The sequence below is a fragment of the Lissotriton helveticus genome, chromosome 8, assembly GCF_964261635.1.
Source record: "Lissotriton helveticus chromosome 8, aLisHel1.1, whole genome shotgun sequence".
Classification (NCBI taxonomy): Eukaryota; Metazoa; Chordata; class Amphibia; order Caudata; family Salamandridae; genus Lissotriton; species Lissotriton helveticus.
In genome coordinates, this window is record NC_136069.1 from 918,829,411 (window position 1) to 918,855,347 (window position 25,937).

At 46.4% G+C, this 25,937-nt stretch overlaps 1 protein-coding gene across 4 annotated transcripts in view; it reads left to right on the forward strand.

The window, feature by feature from the left end:
• Window positions 1–16,456, forward strand: part of TBC1D23 (TBC1 domain family member 23) — a 656,146-nt gene extending 639,690 nt beyond the window's left edge. For all 4 annotated transcript variants that reach the window (XM_078657742.1, XM_078657744.1, XM_078657743.1 and 1 more), the window contains one exon: window positions 14,571–16,456. In XM_078657742.1, the coding sequence (XP_078513868.1) occupies window positions 14,571–14,652 (82 nt within the window). In that variant the 3' untranslated portion in view covers window positions 14,653–16,456. The remainder of the gene's footprint in view (window positions 1–14,570) is intronic.
• The last annotated feature ends 9,481 nt before the right edge of the window (window positions 16,457–25,937 follow it).

Below are 25,937 nucleotides of genomic sequence, written 5' to 3' on the forward strand. Positions count from 1 at the left end.
CAACTGTGCCAATAGTTTGCCGGGTCTGTCGCCTTCCCCATACTGCCGTGCCGTGCATTGTTTGGTCAGAAACTTCAGTTCCTTGTCTGCTTAGTCTCTAAACTTCATCATTAACGACAGACGTCTGGCTTCCTTCTCACTGGAGGGATTCCCGAATAGTTCCCTATCTAGTGCAGCGATGTCCTTTTCAACACGAGACAGTGTGGAGCGGATGTCTCTTAAAACACCAACATGTTTGGCAATGCAGACACCACGAATGGTAGCCTTGAACCCTTTCCAAAGAACTGCCCAAGAATCAACAGACCCAGTGTTGAGGTCGAAATATTCCTCAATGGCTTGTCGAACTTCCTCAGTAAAAACGGGGTCAGCTAGTGATCTCCCGGGAAATCGCCACGGTCTCTCATATCCACCCAATCTGGGGACCTTCAATTTAAGAACTATTGGAGAGTGGTCCGACAGCGTGCAAGGGAGCGTGAGATGGTTCTCAACCCAACCAGCAACCCCAGGGGAGAGGAGTCAATAATCAATTCTGGTTCAGGTATTGTGAAACCCAGAGTGGTGGGTATAGTCAGGAAGCTGTGGGTGTAGCCTTGCCTCTGTGTCAATTAAGGAGAAGTGTGTGCATATATCAAGCAGGACTGGGCGTGATCTAGCTTTAGTGTCGGGGGAAGAGGACGTACTGTCCCTAGTGGGATTCATCAATAAATTAAAGTCCCCTCCAACAATTAACAATCCAGGATCGAGCGTGAAAAGTTGCACCTGTAGATCTTGGGAAAAAGAAGGGGAAACGAAGTTGGGGCCATAGATCCCAACCAATGTGACCTTGTGTCCCATAAGGGTCCCCGTGACTATCAGATATCGGCCTTCTTTGTCAATGATACTATTGGAAAGAGCAAATGGCACTCGTTTGTGTATAATTATGGCTACTCCTCTTGAGTATCTACTGTAATGAGAAAAAAAACGGTGAGCACCCCATCTTCTGGCGACCTGAGAGGAGTTTGAGGGGGACAAATGTGTCTCCTGTAAAAAGGCGATGTCAACATTGTGTCTAGTGATATAGTTGAAGACTTGCTTACACTTTTTAGTATTGTTCAGCCCCCGAGTGTTCCAGGACATCAACGAAAGCCCGGATGACCCGAGCTGAAGGCCTAACTTGGCCATGTGATAAACAATATCAAAGATAATCTGAACTGTGTGCTACTCCATCTCAACTCAAAGGCATGATAAACGATGCAACAATCATAAATGAGAAAAAACAAAACAAAACCCGCCCCCCGCCCACCACCCAGCCTCTTGTCAACCCCCAAGAGGCAAACCCATTGCAATCTCTTAGCGGAACGTAATAATATGCATGACACTGACCAATTGGGAAAGCAATAAACAATTTCAAAGAAGCCCACAAAAAGCAAGAAAGCAAAGGTATCTGCCGTGGGGGGCAGCAACGCCACGTCAGTCAGGCAGACCCATATGTCAAGTCACGAATGAACCAGGAATGTACGTAATCATGCAACACCGCAAAAGTAAAAGGATATGAAATAATGGATCGTCAGCCAGTACACTGGTCTGTGAAGAGTTCTACGCTGTTTTGTGAATCGCCCTGTACTGGAGAAAGCGAACCGGAAGCAACAGCTGCACTCGACCCATGTTTTTTATAGTTCTGGCAAAACTCTTGCGCCTCCGTGGGGGTGTCGAAAATGCGGAACCTGCGGCAACTTCCACTTTTAGTCGTGCTGGATAGAGCATACCATGCTTAAGGCCCAGGTTCCTCAGGGTAGCCTTGACACCATTGTTCTTTCGTCGTGCCTCCTGAACCATAAAAGTGAAGTCTGGAAAAAGAGACAAGGTGCTGCCCTGCCACTGTATCTGACCCTTCTCACGCGCAGCACGAAGAGCAGCATCGCGGTCACGGAAATTCATGAGTCTTGCAATGATGGGGCGTGGAGGTAGGCCAGGGCTAGGACGGGGTCCCAAAGATCTATGGGCTCGCTCCACCACAAACCCCTGCGTGAACACCTCTCTGATGAACAGGTCAATGAGTAGTTTTTCCATGAAGATATCCATGCGTCCAGTTGATGTCGTCTGTGCCACGCCAAGGATACGGATATTGTTGCGTCGGCTACACGCTTCAAGGTCCTCGTTCGTGATGGCTACTTCTTGGAGGATTTTTTCGGCACGTTCTAGCCGCTTCAATGATTTTGATGCGCTGTCTTCTATGTCCGAGACTCTGGACTCCACTACATCTAACCGTCAGTCGTGAGCCTGCACCTTAGACCCCATGTCAGCCAGTTTTTGTTTGAGGCTGTCGAATCGGCTGTCCAGCGACTTGAAACCGGCCCCCATCTCACTCATCATGGCAGTGACCAAAGAAGTCGCGTTATCCCGGTCAGTAGACTCTATAGCGCCCGTGGAGGAGTCGGGAGGGGCATCAGTGGTGAGGAGGGAGGCTATATCAAAACTGAGTTTACGTTGAATTGGATCTTTTTCCCCATGGTGGAAGCTGGGGGGTGATAGGCAGCGGTGGGTCAGCAACGTGGCAGAGACCGATGACTTCGCACAGCAGAGGGGAAGCAAGGTCCAGCGAAGGAGCACTCACCATCACATTCGAGTAACCGGCAGAGGCAGTGGTAGGGGTGCAGTCGGCCAATATGGTATCGAGGGAGCACCTGTGATAAGGCAAATAAGGTCAGCACCTAGGTTCGTGATTTATCCCTTGACCAGTCAGGAGACGTTTATGGCGCAATGCCAGAGGCCAAGTGGTGGAAGTAAAATGCCGCGTCAGTCCCTGCGGCGATTGCCTCGTGACTCTAAAATGGCTCCGCAGTGGGGGGCAGCAGACTCGCCCCAATACAACCCCAGGACAGTCACCCAGGTCCCCCTATAACAACGATATTCGTCAGCCATATCCACTAGTTGGCCGAGGTGGTGAGCTCAGGGAGATCAGTAAGCAAAGACGTGTTTCATGTCCGAGGGACCACCGGGCCTTGGTAGCCAGCTTATTCCAGGAGGGCAGGCGAGGAAAAGAGCGCCACGGCTGGGGTGAAGGCAGTGAGGGACAGGGGGGGCCGCCACAAAGCAGGGGGGGGGCACCCACACCCGCAGCGCCCGCCGCCGCAACTGCGGCCCACAGAACACCAAGCCCAGACCCCCGGCCACCGGGCAGGACCGCAACTCAATGCCCCGGTCAGGTACGGCGCCGAAGGCCTGAGAGCCGCGAACGCTTCCAAGGGACCGGGAGCAACACGGCCCGACCCCGAGCGGGACAGGGGAGAGAGAGAGGGCGCACCGAGCTCCACGAGCGGGCGCAGAACGCAGCAAGAGCACCACAGGTGCGGCAGTTACCGTCCGGCCGCGCGCAGATAGGGATTCCACGGGAAGGGCAACGAGGCCATCGATCACCTCCGCCGTTTTCGCTCCTCACGCCCTCCCCAAACATCGCCCGGGCGCCAGAGGGCAACAAATCTGGACCGCTGCAGGATGGATGAATGTTGCTGGGCTCAGAAGTGGATTATCCCATAATTAAATGTATATTTGGAAGCCCGACCGGCGGATCTTCAAACAGAGGCAGCCTTCTTGGTTGCCTCCGTGGCCACGCCCCCCCTCATCAGTCTCTTTAGCAATTTATAGCGAATCCATCACATAACCAGTTTTTTTGTGGTTTGGGCAACTTAGCTGAAGATGGAATTAAATGGAACAGCAGCAGTAATGGACATGTTGTGACTGGGGTCAAGTTGCTTACTGGATCCTGTAGCAAATTATGTTCCCCACCAACCAACATGGAGACTTAGCATATCTGAAGAGAAAGTCAGTTTAAAACTCACATGAGGAGCTACAGCAAAAGCTGCTTTTGGACATTCAAGCAACCACTACTTACAATGAGAATGGAATATTTTGCACTACATCTGCCAGAATGTGCTGTGGGGACTTGGGTGGACTTGATAGCCAGTATGCCACCTTAAACCCCTTCAATCAATGGAGATGTATTTAAAATCGATATTATCCAGGAGATCAGTATAGAATGTATTAACTCTATATGTCTAAATTGGATGCCCAAGCGTACCTGTATCCTAATTATATGGTCAGCTGTTATCTAATAAACACAGCCCAATTCTCTCTAGTTTTACTGGAGTCCATTATAATCAAAATATCAGTTTTGTTAGATATAGTTCAAATTTTGATCTAAATTGTTTCTTTTAGTAGATTTATAAAGTTCAGACATTGGAATTACGAAGGGTAAAATCCAGGTTTTCTATCGATTTGTCAGGTTTCTTTTGGAGGTAGACCTTGTCAGAAAAAGAGCTACCAACTTTTTTTTTAAAGATCTTTTTATTAAGTGATATAATGCGATAAATAGGTCAGTGCATCACACTACATCACAATCATAGATCAGTCGATAGCCACTAAGCATCAGAACATCAATACGTCAGACACATTTACCATCAGTTGCTCCTCTGCACAGTCGCTGGAGCATTAATAATGTAGTTGTTAAGAAGGAAACATTTGCACTCGCCTGAGATACAAGGGCCACCACTATAATCATTTCTGTAGCCCCAAATTTTCACCCACTTTTTAGGACAACCCCTGCCCTCATGAGCCACCTTTTCAGCTACCATGCTCAAGTCCATGTTTACTTCCAGTCTCTGTGACATGGTTCGTCTCTGCCCCTCACAATCAAGCAGTATTCCTCTTGGCGATAGCCAAGCACAGATTATCCAGGTTCACTCCATACGATTCACATCAGTTACGTCCCAAGTATTGAGCAAGCACCACATGGCTGAGAATGGCATCTCACTGGGGCACAGGCTAGTCGTACAATTTATCACGGACTCCAAATAGAACTGCACAGCTGGGCAATCCCAAATTATATGATATAAGGTACCCAGCTGTCCACACTGCCAGCAGCAGTTCGCATCTGTTGCTTTACCCATTTTTGCCATGGTGGTGCCGGCATAGTAGGTCCTATGTAATATCTTGAGCAGTACTAAGCGAAACCCAGAGGTAATCGCTATCTCATTTGAGGAGGCAAGGGCCATTTGTTGTCCTCTAAACCTCCCAAATCTAGGTCACAGTGCTCCCGCAAACAATGGAGAGTGTCAAGGGAATTGTTAGTCAGTAGTATGTGAGTGAAATTGCCTTGTTGGGCATTAAGTTAAGTAGTCTGTCCTCCAAACGGAAGGATTAAGGTAGTTCCTGTTCTTGGAGGAAGTACCGCTCAGAGGGCTTGTCGAACCAGCAGGTAATAGAAGGTCTTGGTAGTAAATGAAACATCTCCCAGAGACCATAGATCACCCACCCTGGAAAGACCAATAAGATCCCACATGTCAAACTCGGGTTGCCTACCCAGGATACCCAATGCTTCAGAATACCACAAAAGGGTGGCCTGGGTTATTTTACCCTTCCATCCCAGGGCCGAGACTGTATGCTACCAAATTTTAACCTTGACCACTGTAGGTCCCTGGAATGTCAAGTGTCGTGTAGTATAGAGGGGAGATGTACCCATTGAGCGGCCCAGTGAGTTTGTTCAGTGCTATGCGTGCTGGTTCCTCATCGAAAAGCAGCATTCTGAGGGCTGACTCTATAACCTGAAATAAGGCCGCACGGATTGGGTATGGTTTGTGTATTATGTAGTGCATAAAGGAAACGAGGCAGGGCCATCATTTCAAATAACACAGCCCAACCAAGTAAAGACAATGGTAGGGACCTCCAGTACTGCACATCGCTCTTAAGTCGCGTCAGAGACAGTGGTAGTTTTTTTTTCATAGAATTGGGCATGTTGGCCCTAAAAAAGATACCGAGGTAGCAGAAGCCATCGAAGACTATCTGCACTTCAAACCCTGGTGGCAATTCAGGCGCTGGCCTATATAGTTTTCATCCAATCTCGAATCACATATCTCGAATACCGACCATAGAGGGTGAGTATGAGCATAATTCTGTCAAGAGAGAACTGGTGGCCTTCCACATACAGCAGAATGTCATCTGCATTGAGCAAAATTATTTCCTCCCATTTCGAAGTCTATTGGAAACTGTGGATCAGTGAATCTGTCCTGATCCAGGCTGCCAAGGGTTCCGGAACGAGAGAGAAGAGGAGTGGAGAGAATCCCCCCGCCTTAACAGGTACCTGTGCTAGGGGCTCAGTGTAGAAGAGTCTTACCCATGCTATTAAATTAGGGCTGAAGCACATCCTCGTCAATACTTCAAAAAGAAGGGCCACCTTAAAAGTGTCGAAAGCCGTACAGGTGTCTAACCGGAGGAATAAAGCGTCCTCCTGAATTCTGCCAGTGTGATCAAGTATTCCATGGAGCCACCAAAGATGAAGAGCAGTACAACGCCCTGGAATAAAGCCGTATGGATCAGGATGGATTAGTCTTGCAATAATTTGATCAATCTAGAAGTCAAGAGTTTGGCCAATATTTTTACTTTGGCGTTAAGGAGCTAAATCAGTCTATACGAAGCACAGTCATCCGGCGGTTTGCCCTCCTCACGTATAACGACTGTGAGAAGTTGGCCTGGTATTTAATGTTCTCTATTCAAGTGTGCACCTTGCACCAGTCCAAACAACCCTTATGGTGATGGTTGTAAAGTCAACCTTATAGACCAGCTATCCTAGGGGTAGCATGGACAAAAGCAGTCTTAGGCTAAACTCAAGAGGGCATGTGAAGCCAGCTGTTTTACCATATGCAATCCTTTTAATACCAAATGAAAGGACACCACACAGGTTATATATTCAAAATATATATGTATTTATTTCTAAACAACCCCCCAAACTCTTTATGAGCACATGAGCACAAGCGCGTAACAAGTAACTTAATATAACATACAAAAGTTGCACAAATATGGGTAGGCCCTGGTGGCCCGTAAAACCATATACTAAAATAGTGGTTTAAGAACCACGTCACGAACAATGGTAAGGCCTAGGGCCTTGGGAATCGCTGGGGCTACACTGGACTAACAGTTGTTAGGGAGCAGGAGGCCCACAGGATGCGGGTGCAGTGTCTAAATGCACACGCGTGCACACATAGAAGTCAATGGGTGCGTAAAGACAGAAAGTTAGAGTTTTTAGGAGTCTTCCGACTGGACTAGAAACTAACCACTTGAAACTAGGACACTAGGGGTGTAAACCTCTACAGGAGCACCGCAGTACTCGCGTTACCTCACCCACAGGAAGCGGGTGCATAGGTGTCAAAGTGCGTTGGGTTTTGTCGTGGAGTTCTATGGAGCCTTGGAGAAAAGATGCTGCAGGTGACCAGGAGAGAAGAGTCCGGTTGGATCCAAGGGTGGATCAAGGATGAAGAGTACCTGAAAGCAGAGGGTACAGAGTCTGGGTCACTAGCCAGTGACCAGGATGGAACCAGGAAGGAACCAGGCGATGTCGGGATGCGATCAGGTGCTGTCGTGAAGATTGTCTCCGCTGCCACGTGGACCAGGAGGTGTCAACGACGACCAGGTGCTGGACACGGACTGTCCCACGAAGGCTCGCGGTGTCGGTTCTCGATTCGGAGTCAACAGGCCTTGGCAAATGCAACCCACGCAGGAATCGAAGATGGCCTCTGGATCAGACCAGCAAGGTCTGATGGGCTGCTCCTTTTCAGGGGAGCAAGGGCCAGTCTGGAGCAACCAGACCAGCGTTGAAAATTCAAAGGTTCGTCGTCACAGAGGCTACTAGCCAACGGGAAAGTGACCGGACAGATGCGTCGAGCAGGAAAATGCAAAAGGGCCCCACACAGCACTCGGTGAGTGTGGAGAGGTGATCTTCGGTGCAAAGGATGCTCGGGGCTGGGACTTCTCAATCCCCAATGCACAGCTTCGAAGGTGCCTCAGAAGCTGCACGGAAAGCACTTTGCTGGCTTTCCAAGATGGGCCGGTCCACGTCTCTCATCGCCTCCACGGGTCTCAGCTTTGCTGTGGCTGTGGATTGGGCTGTTGGATGTCTGGAAGTCCGGTTCTTGTCAGGCTCTGTCGTTCGAGCTCCGGCGGGAGCAACGTCATAGCAAACCGTTGAGCGCTTGATGGTGCCTGCTTGCACAGGGTGGTCGTTCCTTGACCGCAAGGGAGATTCTTCTGTCTTCTAAGTCGAGTAGGATTTCGAAGGGTCCAGAGTTTCTTATCAGAGTTTCAGTCAGGATTATCTAAAGTCTTGGGACTCAGCTCCTACCTATATACCAAATTTTAGGGGCTGGATTACCTGCTAGGTCCCTCCTATGGGTGGGACCCAGGAAGGGGTTGGTTACACCCCTTTCCCTTTGTCTAGTTTCACGCCAGAGCTGGGGCTGGAGTGCCCCAGCACCGGTTTGAACTGGCCTATGCATGGGACACCTTGTGTGCCCCAGGCAGTGTCTCGTTTCATTCAGCCCTCCTGCCCCAATCCACTATCTCCTGCCTGGGGTGGTGCTAGCACCTCCCTGTGACAGGAAACCTATTGTCCAAGCCTCCCTCGCTGGAAGGACTCCCAGCAGCAGGAGGTCAGACTTGTGTCTGTGGCAGCAGCATCCATTTTGTGATGCTGAGGCTTTGGTTAATTGATTAATTGATTAATGGATTAATGGAAGTAACATGTCTTCTCCCTCTAGAAGGGTGGAATGCTACCCCCGTCACCAGAATTGGCGAGGGGGTAATATTCCAAAGCGTATGACACCTTACACGACATGTTTTGATAAAGCCAAACCAAAGTTAGCATCAGACCGCGAGGTACATAATGCACTTAAGAGTACATGGTATGGCAATATTCTAGAACAGCTATAAGGACATGGTTCCGAAAGCTGCAGACAGGCTCAGCTCATGCTAGAGCACCATCTAACATAAAACCAAGCACTCTGCCTTCAGGATTGTTAAGGCCTGCCATAGGAGTGACTTATAGGTGTATATGTGTCCAGATATAAGGTTAGACCTAGGTATACTATATGTAAGCAAGGGGTGATTACACGACCTTGCCCTAGCTGAGTGATCAGCCAGTTGTGTCAGTTTGGATGGCCAGCCAGGGGTGGCAAAAGATATGCTGCAGCCCCTGGTAGGCCTTGGGTGCACTTATGCCCTGGGTACCTATAGTACACTGTACAGGGACTCATAAGGTGACCCAACATCCAATTAGTTATGTACCCAAGGTACATGGAGTCTATTTTATAGAGAGAGCTGATAGCCTGGGGCCCGGATTAGCAGGATCCCAGGCCAACTAAGTCGAAAACCAGCTAAACACAAGGCAAAAAATCTGGGGTAACCACAGTCAGGTATCCACCTTCCTACAACGACTATGTTGGCCAACCTCTGGTTCCTAGAAAGAATTTCTTGATCTTTACTTTTCTTAAACATTCACAACAAGTACGGGGCACATCTCTGAGCAGTGAGCTTAAAGAGTTCTGTTGGCATACCATTGGGGCCGATTGCCTTGTCTGAGTTCAGTTCTTTTAATAGAGTGGCTTTGAACTATCTTCTTGCTGCTACGTAAATAGATTGTTTGTATGGGGGGTTCTTTTAAAACCTACTGTGACCGTTACATTTTGTATTGCTACAGTTGCACTGCTGTCTTGCACATTAAGAAGAGTGTTGTAAACTTATACTGTGTCACCCTTACCTTATTCCTGCACCGATCACGCCCCGGTCCGCCGCAGCTGTGTGCTGTTTGTGCGGAGGACAGGTGATCCGGAAAGAGTCCGGCGGCTCAGCCGGCCAGAATTTCCGACTTCCTGTGGTGAGCCGTCTAGTCTTTCCGCCACCACAGGATATAAATTACACATGAAGAGGACGCGCAGCGGGCGCGCCAAAGGCAAGCCCGTCCGGACCGGGCCCAGGGCCACAACCCCTAGCCAAGTTTTCCCAGGTGTCATGCGTTATACTGGCAAGGAGCTGCACATACTAAATATGCCTAATCAAACCCAAGGCTGTTCTAGACACAGGTTGGATAATGGTGCAGGGCCTTCCCAATTTACTTGTCCCTGCGGTTACGTGCTGCCTGGCTCACATCTGACAGAACTAGGCGTGTTAGCTACCACACAGCCTATTACGAAATTAGTTCAGGCCCCCAGTCAAAGAAAGAGTCGCTGTGGTCTGATTAATGTGAGGTCATTGGCCAAACATAAAATAGAAATTGCAGATACCATCATGCAACACAATCTGGATATATTATTTCTTACAGAAACATGGGCTGATCCATCTTCCGACCCAGATTTTGTGGTCGCGGTGCCTCGTGGGTTTGTTTCATCTAGATCCGATAGACCCTTAAAGAGAGGGGGCGGACTTGCTGTTATCTATCGCGAACACCTCAGAGCTACTTTTACTTCAGTGCTCAATCCCCACTATGAAGGATTGAATATCTCATTAGAACTAAATCCAAAAAACACCTTTAGGGGTACTTTAGTGTATCGCCCCCCAGGGGCAAGGTCCAATTTACTTTCTAATTTAGACTCCCTATTAGAACCCCATCTTACCATCAAAAGGTTCACTATCCTGAGGGACTTTAACTTTCATCTTGAGTTGATGTCAGATAAAGAACCACTATGTTTACTGAAAGGTTAGGTACGCTGGGGCTTACCCAGCTGGTACATAAACCCACACACCAGGCAGGGCACACCTTGGACGGTATTTTTTCATCAGTCCCTGGAATGATTGCTACAAATACCCTCCCTACTGCTTGGTCTGACCACTCCCTGGTTTTATTTGAATACCCTTCCCAAATCATACCAGAAGTCATTAGTACTAAAGTACAGGGAAAAGCTTTTAAAGCTTGGAATAAGATCGATATTAAAATGCGTGAACTTCAACTTAATCAGACACGTCCTAACCAGAGTACTCAAGTGGATCAAGCAGTAGAGGACTATACCAACTGGTTGAACAATGCCTTTATGGTGACGGTGCCAAAGGGTAAAAACTCGGGGAATCGGAATCAACCTTCTGCCCCCTAGTTTACAGAAGCTTTGCATCTAGAAAAACAAAAATGTCGCAGATTGGAAAGGCGCTGGAGAATAAACTATGAAGCAGAGGAAAAAGATAGCTATAAACATGCTCTAGCTAATTATAAAAATTTGCTGCATACAGAGAAAAAGATCTTCTTCACTGAACAAATAGAATCATCTAAAAACTCTGCAAAACAATTGTTTCAGGTGGTGAAGAAGCTTACTACCCTTCCTAATAGCTCAGCATCCGTGAGCAGCCTTATGTGACGACATTGCCTGTGCTTTTAGGAACAAAGTCAATGATATATATAATATCTTCATTATTACCTCCAACACGGCAGCTAAAGAACCTCCCATTTTGGAGACTCAAAGAAATAAAAATGAGTTGTCGACCTTTTCACAAGTGTCTAGTGAGCTGGTGAAAAAGCTTGTTCTGGACACTAAATCTGGATCACCCTCGGATCCTTGCCCCCCTGCTGTTCTCAAGGACATATCAGGGGAGATAAGTCCCATTTTGACCAATATCTTTAATTAAATGTTTTTGACAGGGATATTTCCCAATATCTGGAAAGATGCAATTATCCTCCCTTTGTTAAAAAAAGCCAATTTGGACAACTCCATTTCTAGCAACTATCGCCCTATTGCTAGGCTCCCTTTTCCTGCTAAAGTAGTGGAGAAAATAATGAACAACCAACGTACTCAGTTTATGCAGGATAATGAGCTACTTGATCCCGGCCAATTTGGATTCCGTGCAGGGTACAGTACCGAGACAGCCCTTATCAAGGCAACCGAGGAGGTCAGAGCAGTAATGGATAAGGGTGGTGCCGCTGTTCTGATTCTCCTCGATTTATCTGCGGCCTTTGATACTGTGCACCATGGTACCTTGCTTATGCGTCTCGAAGACATGGGAATCAAGGGCCAGGCCCTTACTTTACTAGCATCTTTTCTGATGAATAGGAAACAGACTCTGGCCCTTGACCATTATCACGCTACTCCATATGTACTGCCATGTGGGGTTCCCCAGGGCTCATCGTCAGCCCCTTATAGTTCAATGCCTATGTGTCTGATCTTGCGAAATTGATACAGCCGTTCGGTTTCAATCTGACATCCTATGCTGACGACACTCAGAGTGTCGTCGGAGCATATAAAAACATGCTGGCCCCGGCACTGCAATTTCAGCATTGTATGAGGGAAATTAGTCTTTGGATGGGAAGACACTGTCTAAAGCTTAACTCGGATAAAACCGAAGTGATTATCTTTGGTAATCTCCAACCAAACTGGGATAGACTGTGGTGGCCAACTGAATTAGGACAGACTCCTGAACCAGTAAAAAAGGCCAAAAACCTCGGAGTGCTGATAGATATTAAACTTAATTATGCGCAACAAACTAATGCTACAATGTCAGCTTCTTTCTACTTATTGAAGAAACTTAAAAAGGTCTTACCATACATTCCAGATGATCTTAGGAAAACAATTGTGACTACTTGGTGTTGCCCAAACTTGATTACTGTAACAGCTTATACATCGGTTTACAGAAGCAACACCTAAGGAAATTGCAGATGGTGCAAAATGCTACGGCAAGGCTTTTATTGAATATACCTAGGCATCAATCTGTTAAAGAAGGAATCCGGAAGCTACACTGGCTGCCTGTGGTGCAACGTGTTAAATTTAAGGTACTCTGTCTTGCCTATAAAACTCTGAACGGGACAGGAAAGGTACCATTGAAACAATTTTTTTCATGGTATCGCCCAAGCAGACAATTAAGGTCTACAAATACCAAACTTATGTCAATCCCCAGAATTCAAACTGTGTGCTGGGGAGGTAGGAGCACCTCTCATTGTGCTGCTAAATTATGGAATACTCTCCCCGCTGACATGAGATGCTAATTCTCTCATTTCCTTTAGAAAAAAGCTAAAGACCTGGTTGTTCTCATGATAATCTCCCCCTTATTTACGTTCAATGGTCTTACTCTAGTTCAGCACCAAGACACCGTAAGGTATACGTGCGCTTTAAAAGTCTTTTTAACATTAACATTAACATTGCATATTCGGATGTTAATGTCGTCCCTTGTAAGGGTGGGAAGTGCTATATCCACTAGTAGGTCGTGGGATTCTTCCACCGTAGCTGTCCGCATTGGGGAGTAAAACTGGGTATAATAGGAGGCGAAGGCTTCAGTAATTTCCCGCCTATCTGTCGTCCAGTGACCTTCCTCTGTGTGAATGTTCAAAACCAAATGGCTTGCCCGCTCCATCCTATCCAGCCACGCTACGAGCTTTACCGCTTAATCTCCCATCTATTAAACTCGATGCATTGCCCTCTGGCGGGCTCTGGTGACCTCAGTTACTCAGTTACCAAGTCTCTATATAGTCTTTGTTTAAGTTTGGGGTGTGTTTAATATCTACTTTGTCTGGACCTGTCAATTTAGTCTCTAGAGCTAAGATCTCGTGCTCCAGCGCCTCCAACTCTGCCCTTCTATCCTTCTTGTGACCATGTATTAATGATCGTATCTGACCCTTGATGACTGTGGGATACCTCTAGAACAAAGTCTGTGCTGAGTCTACAGATGTCTCATTCTCTGTGAAGTAGTAATCTGTGGTCTGTACAAGTACTTCCCTAATGCTGGGAATTTTTAGCTACCAGGGATTGAGCGTATCTCAATGTGCTCCAGGAGTGTATCTAGCCATAAACAGCCCAAAGCGTTGAGTGGTCATGGATGCCTCTGGCCAAGTGCCGGACCTTGTGAAATAGAGGGAGCCCATAAGCCAAAGTAATTATAAAATCAAATCTGGAAAGGCTACCATGTGCCCTAGAGTGAAAAGTGTAGTGTTGGGTCGAGAGGTTAAGTGTGTCCACGAGGCAGAGCGCAGAGAGAAAATCTGCTAAGGGGCGACCTGGGGACACCACCCCCCCCAAGGGCGCCAACGGTCCTCAAAATCAATGAGGGCCATATTAAAGTCCCCACCCATGAATTATTCTCCTGCAGGGGACTAAGCAGTCGGGAGCTCAATGCTGGGAGCGTATGGTCATGCAGTCATGGAGGGACATACATACTTATTATGTTCAGAGTTGTCCTTTCCCAGGTATCAGTAAGAGCTACATATCGACCGCTTGCATCTGCCCATTTTTTGGGAACCGTGAGCGGTAATGATTTTCGAACTAGTATTCCCACTCCCCTGGAACCCGAAGTGTATCCTGTGTGTGCGAGCATCTTATACTTCCATCGGTCCATGGCATTGTAGGTTGTTCCCACCAAGTGTGTTTCTTGGCGGACCAAAGAGTTATAATCTTGATAAAAGAGGCTTTAATGTTTGAAGCTAGAACCAAACTGGGCTTGACAAAGTAGCGTGATTTGGGCTTAAATGATGGCACTCTTGTCTACATAGAGATCAAGGTCTACCTTTCCGACACGCACCAAAACTATATTACGCATTCTTTGGTTTTTAGTTTTTATTTGAACTTTGTGTGCTCACAGGAAACAATTTTAAGATGTTGACGAAAAGACATTTTATCAATAACGTATGGGTAAACAACTGTGTATAAGTTTGAGAAGAGCATAAGAGTATCCAAGTTGGACTGAACTGAATTGTATCTGACTCTCTGTTTGCCTTTTGCTAAAATAGTGATTTGAAAGTTGGTGCTTTTTTTTTGTTAAGACCTAACTACTATATATTATTTCTTTTTCCTTTCAAGGTATATAATTCCAAATGCAGGAGAGGCTACCAAAGTCATTAAGCAACAAATTATGAAAATTCTTGATGCCTTGGAAAGCTAACATAATGTTTTATAGTGTATGTACATTGTGGACATCCAGACCAACCACATAGAATGGGATACATAAGGAAGACGTTTGAATGGAATACTAACCTACGCTAACTATTTTGTTTTCTGATGGGGTTTCCTATTTTATGTCAAGCCATAACAATGTTCTCCTACCTTATTGTTCGTACCAACTGAAATTCTGGGCAGGGAAGGATAAAAAAAATTGTTTCATAAAAGTTGTTTATTTAAAAGTCATTTGAATGAGCACTAGTGAGCCAGATTTTCATCCCTATAAGATAAAAGGTACACTTGCAATTCAGTAGTGTTAAATTGCATTAGGATGTGTTGCATTTTGGGGTTGGCATTACTGATGTGTTGTCTTAAATGAACATAATATATATAAACCGTTTAAATTGCACAATTTTGTAAAATAGTTTTTACCTGTTAGCAAGGACTGAAAAACAATTACTCAGGTTTGTAAACTAAAGAAACAGCAAAGAAACCCTGAATGATGAGAAAGACTCCAGCTCTGTGCATACATGTACCATGTTGTGTAAATTACTTATGAAAGACCTTGTACAATAAAATGTATTCTTTAAAACCTTTTAAAACTTTGATAGTGGAGTTTAATCATTGAAACACCATGAAATTGATTTTACAAAGTTTAAGGTTCTAAAGGAATATACGGCTACGCCTATGTGATGGTATTAATATTTAAAGAAAGATTTGATTTGCGGGTTGGTTGAAGTACTATGAACATCTTGACAGAGAGGAACTGCTGGCATAGAGCTAATTGCCCTTTTCTTCACCCAGCTATTCTGTTTACAAAAGCAAACTGGACTATATGATTGCATATTGTAAGTATTGTTATCACTGCCAATTAAAATGCATAACAGTAGAGCATGTATGACTACCAAATATTTAAGTATGTTTTTGACACAAATATTTTATTTTGAAGACTAGAAGACTGCTTTTCATTTCTGAAACCCCACACTACCTGGGTGTGTATGTTTACCATGTGTTATAATGGATTGTCATCTAGTATATATGTATAGCAGCTGCGTTCACGTTCATCAGTTTGTCTTGACTGATTTAGTCCATCTCCCACTCGCATTCATTTAAAAAGGTGTTCTGTTATCGTTTCTGGATTTTCGTAAAGATCTAAGATTCATTTCATCACATTGAAATTCTCTAGGGCAACAACCTATTACTATGCAAGGATGTGTTTTTAAAAGTGTTAATTGATATTTTATTTGATATTTTAATCTTGGATCAGACTCTTGCACTTTGGAGTGTAGATCATATTTATAGTTTCTAACACTGAATACAGGCCACTTCACAATTAACTTTATAGTTTACTGGTACAATAGCATACTACTTCGATCGTGCGTTATGTATGCTCCCTAAACATTAGCCAACTAAATAAACAGTGTAGGATATGTATCATTATAAGTGGCTCTATAATATTCAAAAGCATTTACAGGTTCTGTAATCTGTAATATGCAGAACACAAATGAGTTCCTGGTTGCTGCATCTTAAGGAAATCAACAGATACAGCCGACGTTTCTGTCACCCTGATATCTAAGCAGTGAATAAGCTGTAGAAATTTTGCATGAAGTTACAATTTGGGCCTTTCCAGGGATTTATAATTCTGGATTACTTTTTCATTTACTCTGTCCTCCAGTAATGTCCTAAAGAGCCATCAATTGTGTGCCTACTAAGAGTCAAATATTGTTTTCATAATTTTCATGTAAAGATGTTTGTGTTACTGTTTTTAAATTGCAAGTTGTAAATAAACCATTAGAAATTTGATCATATTATTTTTGAAAGACATTTCATTGATATCTTTGCTGTCATTGCCTAAAATGGTTATGTAGTAGTATGTTTTTTAGCATAAGGACTATAATTATTGAAAAAGCACACCTATCAATTACAAGACACACTACAAACATCGCTTTAGTTTACGTATCTAGTACAGTTTGACTACAATCGATTGCCGTGAGTACTCCTGACTTCTGAAAATGGGCTGTGACATCACTTTTACACTTTCACGCGTACACCAGATGGTCTAAGGTAAGGCTGAAGGGGAGCATGGCATATTGAAGGTGTTATTGGCCCACCTTTGAGCCACTGGTAACTGCACAGTGGGTATGTATAGAAACAGGTGCCCTGCAAGTGCCGGGACTTCATCTGATCTTCTGGGTCCAAAGCGGAGAGAATCTGTGCCAATGTGAGCATTTTAAATGTGTCCTTTCTCAGAAAGGTATTTGCCAGACGGAGGTCCAGAAAAGCTGTAAGGTAACCGTCCACCTTTCCGAGTCCAGTACCCACTAATAGAACATTTAGAGCGCCAAAGACTGACCTCCTGCATTGGTTTTGCAGAATGGTATTCTGAAATTAACCCTGATATTGGCGGACGATGGGGTGTACGGCGTGGTGTATCCCCTTTGAACAAGCTGCTAGACCCCCCTGTCTGATGTGAAGGATCTCCTGTCAGGGAGGAAATGATGAATCCTGTCTCCTGGTGGCCAGGTATGAGTCACAGAGGGTAGACTAAAGCGATTTAGTAGCCATTGCAGGAGGGAAAGGATAATGCAAAAGTGGCTGTCCCTGCTGACTTGCACAATTGCTGCCAATACTACCGTCACCACCTTGAAAGTGCTGTGACCACTGCTGTGTTGCAGGCTGAAAAGACTGGCATCTGTAACAACACATACCGGAAAGTAAATAGGAATTATCCTACGCATTGAAGATTGAACACTCAGTGTCCAGTTCTTTGTTAGAAAGTCAGGATCACCAGGAGCTGCTCCGTACTGCGGAATCACAGGTCAAAAAATTGGCAAACATGAACATGGTTAGGCCCATGTAGCTGTAAGGGCTTGATTACATAGCAGTAACGGCTCAGATGAAGAAGACCTTTGTTAAAAGAATCTCAGTCAATACATTTGTTTTCCTCTCCGTGGTAGGCAACTACAGCACTAATGCTTCAGCTGTCTTTCGAATTGCCTCTGCAGATTAGGCATTTTGTTCTAGTGTCAAGTCTAGCTCCGTTTTAAGAAGTCTACATGCACGTATAACAAGGGAGAAACCAATCCTTTCCCTTACTCATTATCCGTGTTTTGGAAGACCGAGGGTGTCTCCTGCAATGGGTCATATTCAGATCGTAAAACTTAATGGATCCTCTGCCGATAGAGGTGCTCTAGTAGAGGTCTTGGGTTTGAATTGGGCTGAATGACAATTGGATTCACTATTAAAATGTCATAGTTCTATATGGATCTGGAACTGGCGGACCACAGCTCGGGGTCTAAGAGTGTTAGAACGGGTTCTTCAGGTGGAGTGAGTGTACGCACAGAAGAAACTGTTGGGAACAATGGTGCTGTAGTCAAAGTTCTCATCTGAGATAATAAAGGCCTGCTAGCGTGTACCAAGGTGGCAGAGAGTAACAGGGTGCTCAGCTGGCGGTAGTCAAAATAGAGACCTCTATGGCTCTCTAGAGCTTGAAGGGACGCCAGAGAGAACTGGTGGTACACCAAAATCTGCAGTATGGCCTTCTTGAAGACTCCTATCTGTTGTGGGATCAACAGCTGACTGGGAAACTCAGGGCACACCAAGAGCAACTGCAACATCGACTCTGATTCAGGTGACTTTGGAGGGTGCAACTATTATCTTCATGCCGTCTTGCTTGATTTCAAGTGGCAGGATGAGTTCATCTTTTTATGGTTTTGTTTTGACTTTAACTTCGAGCGGGACATAGATTTATCACTGAAGTCGCATCATGAGCAGGATTGCAACTTGGATCGATACCTATGCCTTGACCGTGGCCTCTTGTTCTATTTGGTGATGTACCCCTCCTGTTGGTGATTTCGCCTCCTATTCTTGGATTGCCTTCAGGTGCATATTTGGGCACGCGTTGATAACATTCAGGACTTTCCAGCCACTTGACTGTGTCATGAACCGAGCCTAATATAATAGACACACCTTATACGAATATGTGACCAACATCTGTTTATTGCAGTTCTAGCATGCCTCGAATCTTTGTGTTGTCAGGAGGATATTGCTCCCTAGCACAGTGACTGAGAAATAAGAAGCCGCCAGAAGAACAGCGAAATTGGAAGCAGCGCTCCAGTGCCCCCTTGAAGGCCACAGAAAGAAAGGAACTGACAGCATACAGAGATGGTGCTGTTATGCGACTCTATTCCATCACTTCCAAGGCTGTACGGAGCCACTACGAAGCTGCATGATGCCACCTGCCAGTGTACTGCAGCATTGCAAATGGATTTTCTAGATTCAGTCTCGCATGTGAAGATTCTTCTAAAGTGAGATATCTGTGGTTAGAAGTATTCATCATGTTAAGGATAAATGGGAGACAAACACCACTAGGATTAAATTAGAATAATAGCACTGAAGCACTCATCTGAGTCTGAACCAAGCTGATTGTGACCTGTAAATGTAAACATAAAGAAATGATTGTCCTTCAGAGAAACAAGTTATTTTGATAATATGCGCACCTAATTGCCTAAAGAAATGATACTGCCCTGTGCAGTCACTCTGACTTAAGGAAGATGTAGGTTATAGAGAAAGAAAGGGAAAGCAATTTGAAAGAAAATGGGCATATATTTTTTTTAACCAGTACTGCATGGAAAACAACTTAAAGATGGAAGCCATGGAGAGCAGATGTGTGAGTGTGATTAGAGTAACAGAAGACTAACCATGAAAGAACTAAAAGCACCAAAACTGAGAGACAAGGGGCGTGGCCAGGTGTTCCAATATGGTGGACGCACCGTAAAGAAGCTCCTGTAGCCATACAGTAATCCTTCAATTATCCTACCGCATCGGCCCTCGAAATCACACAACAATCTAGTGTGGTGATTGCAAGTGCTTTGCGGGGTGCAAAAATGGTTCCGGAATCACCTTTAATGCGAACGGAGAGATGCGACACAGCAGAATCATTGCAGCCTTGAAATCCTCTGCCTCGTTTGAGGGGCAGCATCTGGACCAGGGCGAGTGACCAACGTGCACAGAAACAGCGGTTCCGGCGTGTCCCACCTGCAAACCAAAGTGGATGATGCACGGAGCGTTTAAACAAATCAAACACTCACCCCCAGTCAACTGATCTGGTTTTAATCCATCATCATTCTTTAGCTCATTCCACCACCCCAGTTCAGACATGGCATATGCAAATCATTCTGACCCTGTGCCTCATGGGAACTGTCCAGCCCGAACTGCCAAGCCATGTCTTCCCTGGACCGGAAACAAGCATCCTGGGACCGGTTTCTGGCTAATCCGCAGTCATCAGCCAGGCTAACTTGAATCCAGTGGCAAAGTGAGCAAGAGACCCACGTCTGGGCATACCCTGCTAACTTAGGGTGAACAAGGCGATACACAGTGATCGTGTGCTGAGCCACTTTGAACAGTTTGATCCCGTTGTGAGACCCCAGTGTTCGGCAGTTTAATCGAACCACGGAGTTGGAGCACTGGATTGTGACTACTAGCTGTGGCTAAGGTGAGGCCTCCATTTTTGTGTGCGGCTGGGGCCTCGAGGGGTGACTGCAGTGGCTGATTGAGCGGTAGGTAGCCTGCATAGCGCCACAGCCGCTACAGAGTCTGCGGCGTCCCAGCCTCTACATCGTCGGTCGGGTCATGAGGTGCAGGGCACTTTGGTGCATGGGACCGGACCGCGGCTGGGTGATGGGCGGCTGCTGGACTGACGGGGCCGCTGCTGCGTGAACACCGGGGCCCTTTGGGTGCATATATCGGCAGTCAGGCCGGCATTCCGGCCTTTGAGGGGAGACCACAGCAGAGTTTTGGGTGCGGGCTGTGGCTTGGGCACAGACGCCGCCATTGATAAGACACAGCGCCCTTTATCTACACATCGGCGGTCGATTCGGGCTGTGGGGTGTTTTGTACATTGTTGCAGGTGGCTGACAAGGTGCAAGAACTGAGGCACCTTAGGACGCGCTCTACATCGCCTATTTGGTGGCAGCCTGACCAGAACGGTGGGCGCTGTGTATGATAGTGAGGCTGCCTGGGCGAGATCCAGCTTGCTGCGGCATACTGGGGTCTGAGTTGGCTGCAGATTCCCCCTGCCCGCAGGATATAATAGAAGCGTTTGGGGAGCCACAGGGAATTGAATGTTAAAAGAAACAAATAAACTACCCCCATGGGTGGTAATCACCTGGCGATCTGATTAATCCTGCGAAGAGACGCACCTACTCTGGCCAGTCGAGAGACACCAATACATTGTGGGACTATTGGTGGGTGGTGTGTCCCACGTATCAGTTATCTTGGTGATACACTCCCCTGTGGTGTGCAGTGACAGGCAACCACCACATTCGTAGTTCGTATTTGGCCCTATACAATACAACACAGGCACGCGTGCTGCACCCTACAGATCCCACTTATTGTTGGGTGCCAGAGTGTGGCTGGGACTCAAGATTCACCACTAAACCTATAATATATATGACTCTGGCTGACCTCCCTGGAGTGTGAGGAACGTGGTCACTACATCCGGGGCAATTCATACATTTGGGCCCTTGTCCAATCTAGATCTGAACCCATTGCTAAACCCTCGTGATCATTCATAGAGTGTGCTCCACCTGCTGATACGTGCAACATGACTAAAGATAAGCTCCCTGGTGCGACAGCCAAGCAAAGCACCATAGACAAATATGCTGGCGCTGCGGCCCAGGCTTCCCCTCCCCGGGACCAGTTGGTGTCCACGCCTGATACCATGGCTATTCTGGCGGCCTTAACGTAGTCCAGAGAAGCACTCGAGTCTAAGATCAGAGCGGTCGGCTTGGACGTTATGCTACTTAGGCAAGACCTTCGCAACACAGAACAACAAATAACGGATGCCGAAACCAAAATATTGTCAACAGAAGATGTGGTGGTTACCCTTCAAAAAGAAGGTGGCCACACTGGAGACGCTTATGAGGGGATTGGCTGTGCGCACGGAAGATGTAGAAAGGCGCGCTTGCAGAAACAACCTTCGGTTCATGGGGTTTCCTGAGGGCTCTGAAGGGGGTAACATGGAGGACTTTCTCGCTAAATGGCTCACCGACTGGATCCCTGGGGAGTGCTATCATCCTGTTTCATCATAGAATGGGCGCACAGGGCCCTGCTGCAGAAACCTCGGCCGGGTACCCATCATTCCTGAGCCACGTGGCCGTCCAGAGTACACCCTGATAATGATTTAGTCTTTGCTGTGGGAGATTCATTACCCCGTCAGCAACAACTACTGCTGAATTCCAGGAGCTACTTGATAGCCCATTAGGGAACGTATGCTGTCCGTCTCCCTTCACAAGTTCTCTTCCCAGCCCTGCCCTGACGAAGACCCCATTGAGAGGAACAAATTACCCTCCATAACTTAGGGGTCAAAACGTAGACAATCTACCACCTGTTTGCAAGCTCAAAGAATTGAATAACTAAACCAATATGTATCTATGAGCTATGTTCATATATGGGAACAACTGACCTATATTAGGCTGAAAAGGTCAATTTCTATGTAACAATAAATGTGTACATGTCACCATACCTTTATCCTGTCCCTAAACAGCCGACTCACTACCATTTACCCTACCCTTCCTTCTCTTCACAATGAGAGCACTGTAAATGTTGAATGTACTACTATTGATTGGAGCAACTGTGTTGCAAACCATTAATGCTTTGACGTTATATTGCATTTAATGCCTGCATAATTCATGAAATTAAGTTCCTATTCTTTGAATCAGATTGAAGCTCTAAGTGGTGAATGTTTTTTCATTATATATGTTTTTCAAATAAGTACTACCACGACCATCTCTATAGTATACTGCATTACTGACCCACGTTGGGTAGTTTTTCATGGGTTTACCCTGTTAAAACTTAACACGGGTACCAGTCCTCTGCCTATCATTGCTAGATTTATAAATTACAAAGACAGTGATGTTAATATGCAGCAGGCCAGAATAAAGGGGACCCTTACATACACCTCACAATCCATTATGATATTCCCCGATTACACAAGGATGGTCCAGCAACGCAGGCAGTTATTTGCGGAGTCCAGGGCTAGGTTACGCAAACTCCAAATTCAATACTCCCTACTGTTCCCTGCCAGGCTGCGGGTGTCCTATAAATCGCAGACACACTTTTTTGACTCGCCAGAAGAGGTGTTCAACTGGGTAGAAGAAATTGTTCGATTGATGCTGACACACCACCTAGAATAGATTCAGACTCATAATCTGGGGGGCCGAGCAGCAAGATCTCCCTGGCCAACGGAAAGCAATGCCACAGGTCCCGCTCAGAGAGCCGCTCTAAAACAGGCAGTAAATCCTGCATTCGATCAGCAGAAGGTAAAGAGTGAACAACAATGCCCTAACCATTCTCGACCTGCCAATATTGTTTACACTGCCGATGGCATTGTAATTGTGGCTACTTTTATCACTGTTCTCCCTTGATACAGCAGACATTTGAATGTACAAGAGAACCTCGTTAGGGATCGATTGGTGATTCCTGACCCCCGTTGGAGTTGGGATGTTCACGCCGCGACAGATACTTCAATGTTCCTGAGGTATTGGGGGGGGGGGGGCGGGGAGGTGGAGGGGCGGGGAAGTTGGGGAATTTATGGTTTCTTTTCAGTGTCATACTCTCATATTTCACATACACCTGCTCACGCAGCACGCTGTACATGTATCATCTCCTACCCACACATTTCCTTATCAACCAAAACACTAGCTATGTCTGGACTGCATGACAGGCGATTACGCATTGTTAACTGGAACATCTGTGGCCTGCTGGACAAGGTCAAGAGGGGGGCGGTATTGCGCCAAGCCACATTATACGGGGCTGACGTGTTTCTCCTACAAGAGACATACTTAATGGGCAATAGGACGCCGTCCCTGGCGCGCAGTAGATTCCTCCAAACCTTTCACTCTGGATTTATGATAGGATCTCGGGGGTAGCTATTATGATTCATCATAGGGTCCCCTTTGTTCATGATAAAACATGGCTAGACCCCCAGGGTAGATATGTTGTGGTCATGGGCACCCTATATGGCGAGCTACTTGTGCTGGGCATCGTTTACGCCCCTCCACCTCTGCCGTGGAACCTGGTGGACCACCTGCTGACACTATGGACGGAGATCCCACAGAGCCTAACTATAATTGGTGGTGACTAGAATGATATCCTCTGTCCCCATACAGATAGGTGGTGCTCTACAGCAAAGCTGATAGAGTAAGGTGAATCGAGGCTACAATCTGTAGTGCAGGGGATGGAATAGGTGGTTACATGGCAACTACTACATCCAACAGACCAGAGGTGTACTTACTTCTCAAGTACACATGGGTCCTTTTTCCATATTGAGTACAACTCTGTATCCACCGCCCACGTACATAGACTAGAGGCGACGGAGATCCTACCTAGAGGTCTATCTGATCATTCCCCAGTACAGCTAGACCTACGACTCAGCTCTAAACTACCCACTTTTAGATGAAGAATGTCATCGTGGCATTTACAAGATGACACTTAGAGAATACATATGCATACTGCCATCACAGATTATTTTACCATTAATTCCAGAACTATTGAGTCCCCGGAGATCCTATGGGAGGCTCTGAAACCAACGATTCGGGGGTAGATATTGCTTACTGCTCGGAACAACGTAGACAACACCTCAAGAAACTAGTACAGATGGAGGCCAAGATACAAGACCTAAAGCACAGAAGTAGGGCGCGGGATGGTGATGCGGCACGCCGCCAACAACTTCATGCACAACAAATATATGCCAGCAACGGCCAAACTTCTTGTTAAGGTCATAGCTAATCATATAGTACCTTAAATTACAGATTTAGTACACCCTGATCAGGCAGGCTTCATGCTATGTAGCGCCACACTACGCAATATTCGCCGCGCACACAGTGCCATTGCGGCAGTAGATTCTCTTGGTGAGCCAGTGGTATTTTTACTGCCAGATATCGATCGGGCATTCGACTCGCAGCTGGACCTACCTCTTTGCGCTCCTGAGTCGGTTGAATTTTCGACCCCCACCTCCTTAAGTTTATTCAACTTCTCTACACGGACATTTCCGCCTCTGTCTGAGTTGCAGACTCAATCTCTGTCGGTCGGGGCATCTATTTGCACTGGCTATGGTGCTGCTGGCGGCTTGGATACGGGACTTCGAGTGGTCCCCAGAAGTCTCCGACCGGATAGCGCTGTATGAAGACGATGTCCTTTTCTTTGTTAGCCTAGTCAGTCGGGACCTCGACTGCTCCGGAGACTGCTGATCTTTGGTGAGACATTTGGGAAAGTGGACGGATGAGGTGACAGTGGCTTCCTGTAGGAGGGTGGATTCCTGACTATGGTTACCCCAGACGTTTTGCCTAGAGTTTAGCTGGTTTTCGACTTAGTTGGCCTGGGATCCTGCTAATCAGGGCCCCAGGCTATCTGCTCTCTCTTTAAATGGACTCCATGTACCCTAGGTACAAAACCAATTTGGTACTGGACACCTTATCAGCCCCTGTACAGTGCACTATAGGTACCCAGGGCATAGGTGCATCCAAGGCCTACCAGGGGCTGCAGCAAATCTTTTGCCACCTCTGGCTGGTACTTAAATCGACACAACTGGCTGATCCCTCAGCTGGGGCAAGGTGGTGTAATCACCCCTTGCTTAGATATAGTATACCTATATCTAAACTTATATCTGGACACATATATGCCTATCAGTCACTCCTATGGCAGGCCTTAACAATCCTGGAGGCAGAGTGCTTGGTTTTATGTGAGATGGTGCCTAGCATGAGCTGAGCCCATCTGCAGTGTTGGGACCAATTCCTTAATGCTGTTCCAGTTATACTGCCATACCATATTATTATTATTATTATTATTAAATTACACTTGTATAGCGCTATCTACCCGGAGGCCTCGTAGCGCTCATGACTGACACTTTATTAGCACGGGCTCAGGGCAGATCAGCGTACTTTCGCATACAAGTGTGTTTTAAGGGTTTTCCTGAAGGAAAGGTGGTTGGTGATTTCCCGGAGGGATAAGGGGAGGGCGTTCCAGAGCCTGGCCGCGGTATGTGAAAAAGAGCGGCCGCCCCATCGAGCCTTCTTGACTCTGACGGAGGTGGCCAGCTGGAGGGAGCCAGAGCGAAGGGAACGCGAAGGAACATAGGGGGTGACCAGGGTCTGCAGAATTGCGGGGCCAGTATGATGGAAGGCCTTGTGTAGAATACACATAGCCTTGAACTGTACTCTCGCTGCAATTGGGAGCCAATGGAGTTCTCTTAAGGCATTCCTAGCAGACTGCCAGCGCGGGAGATTGTAA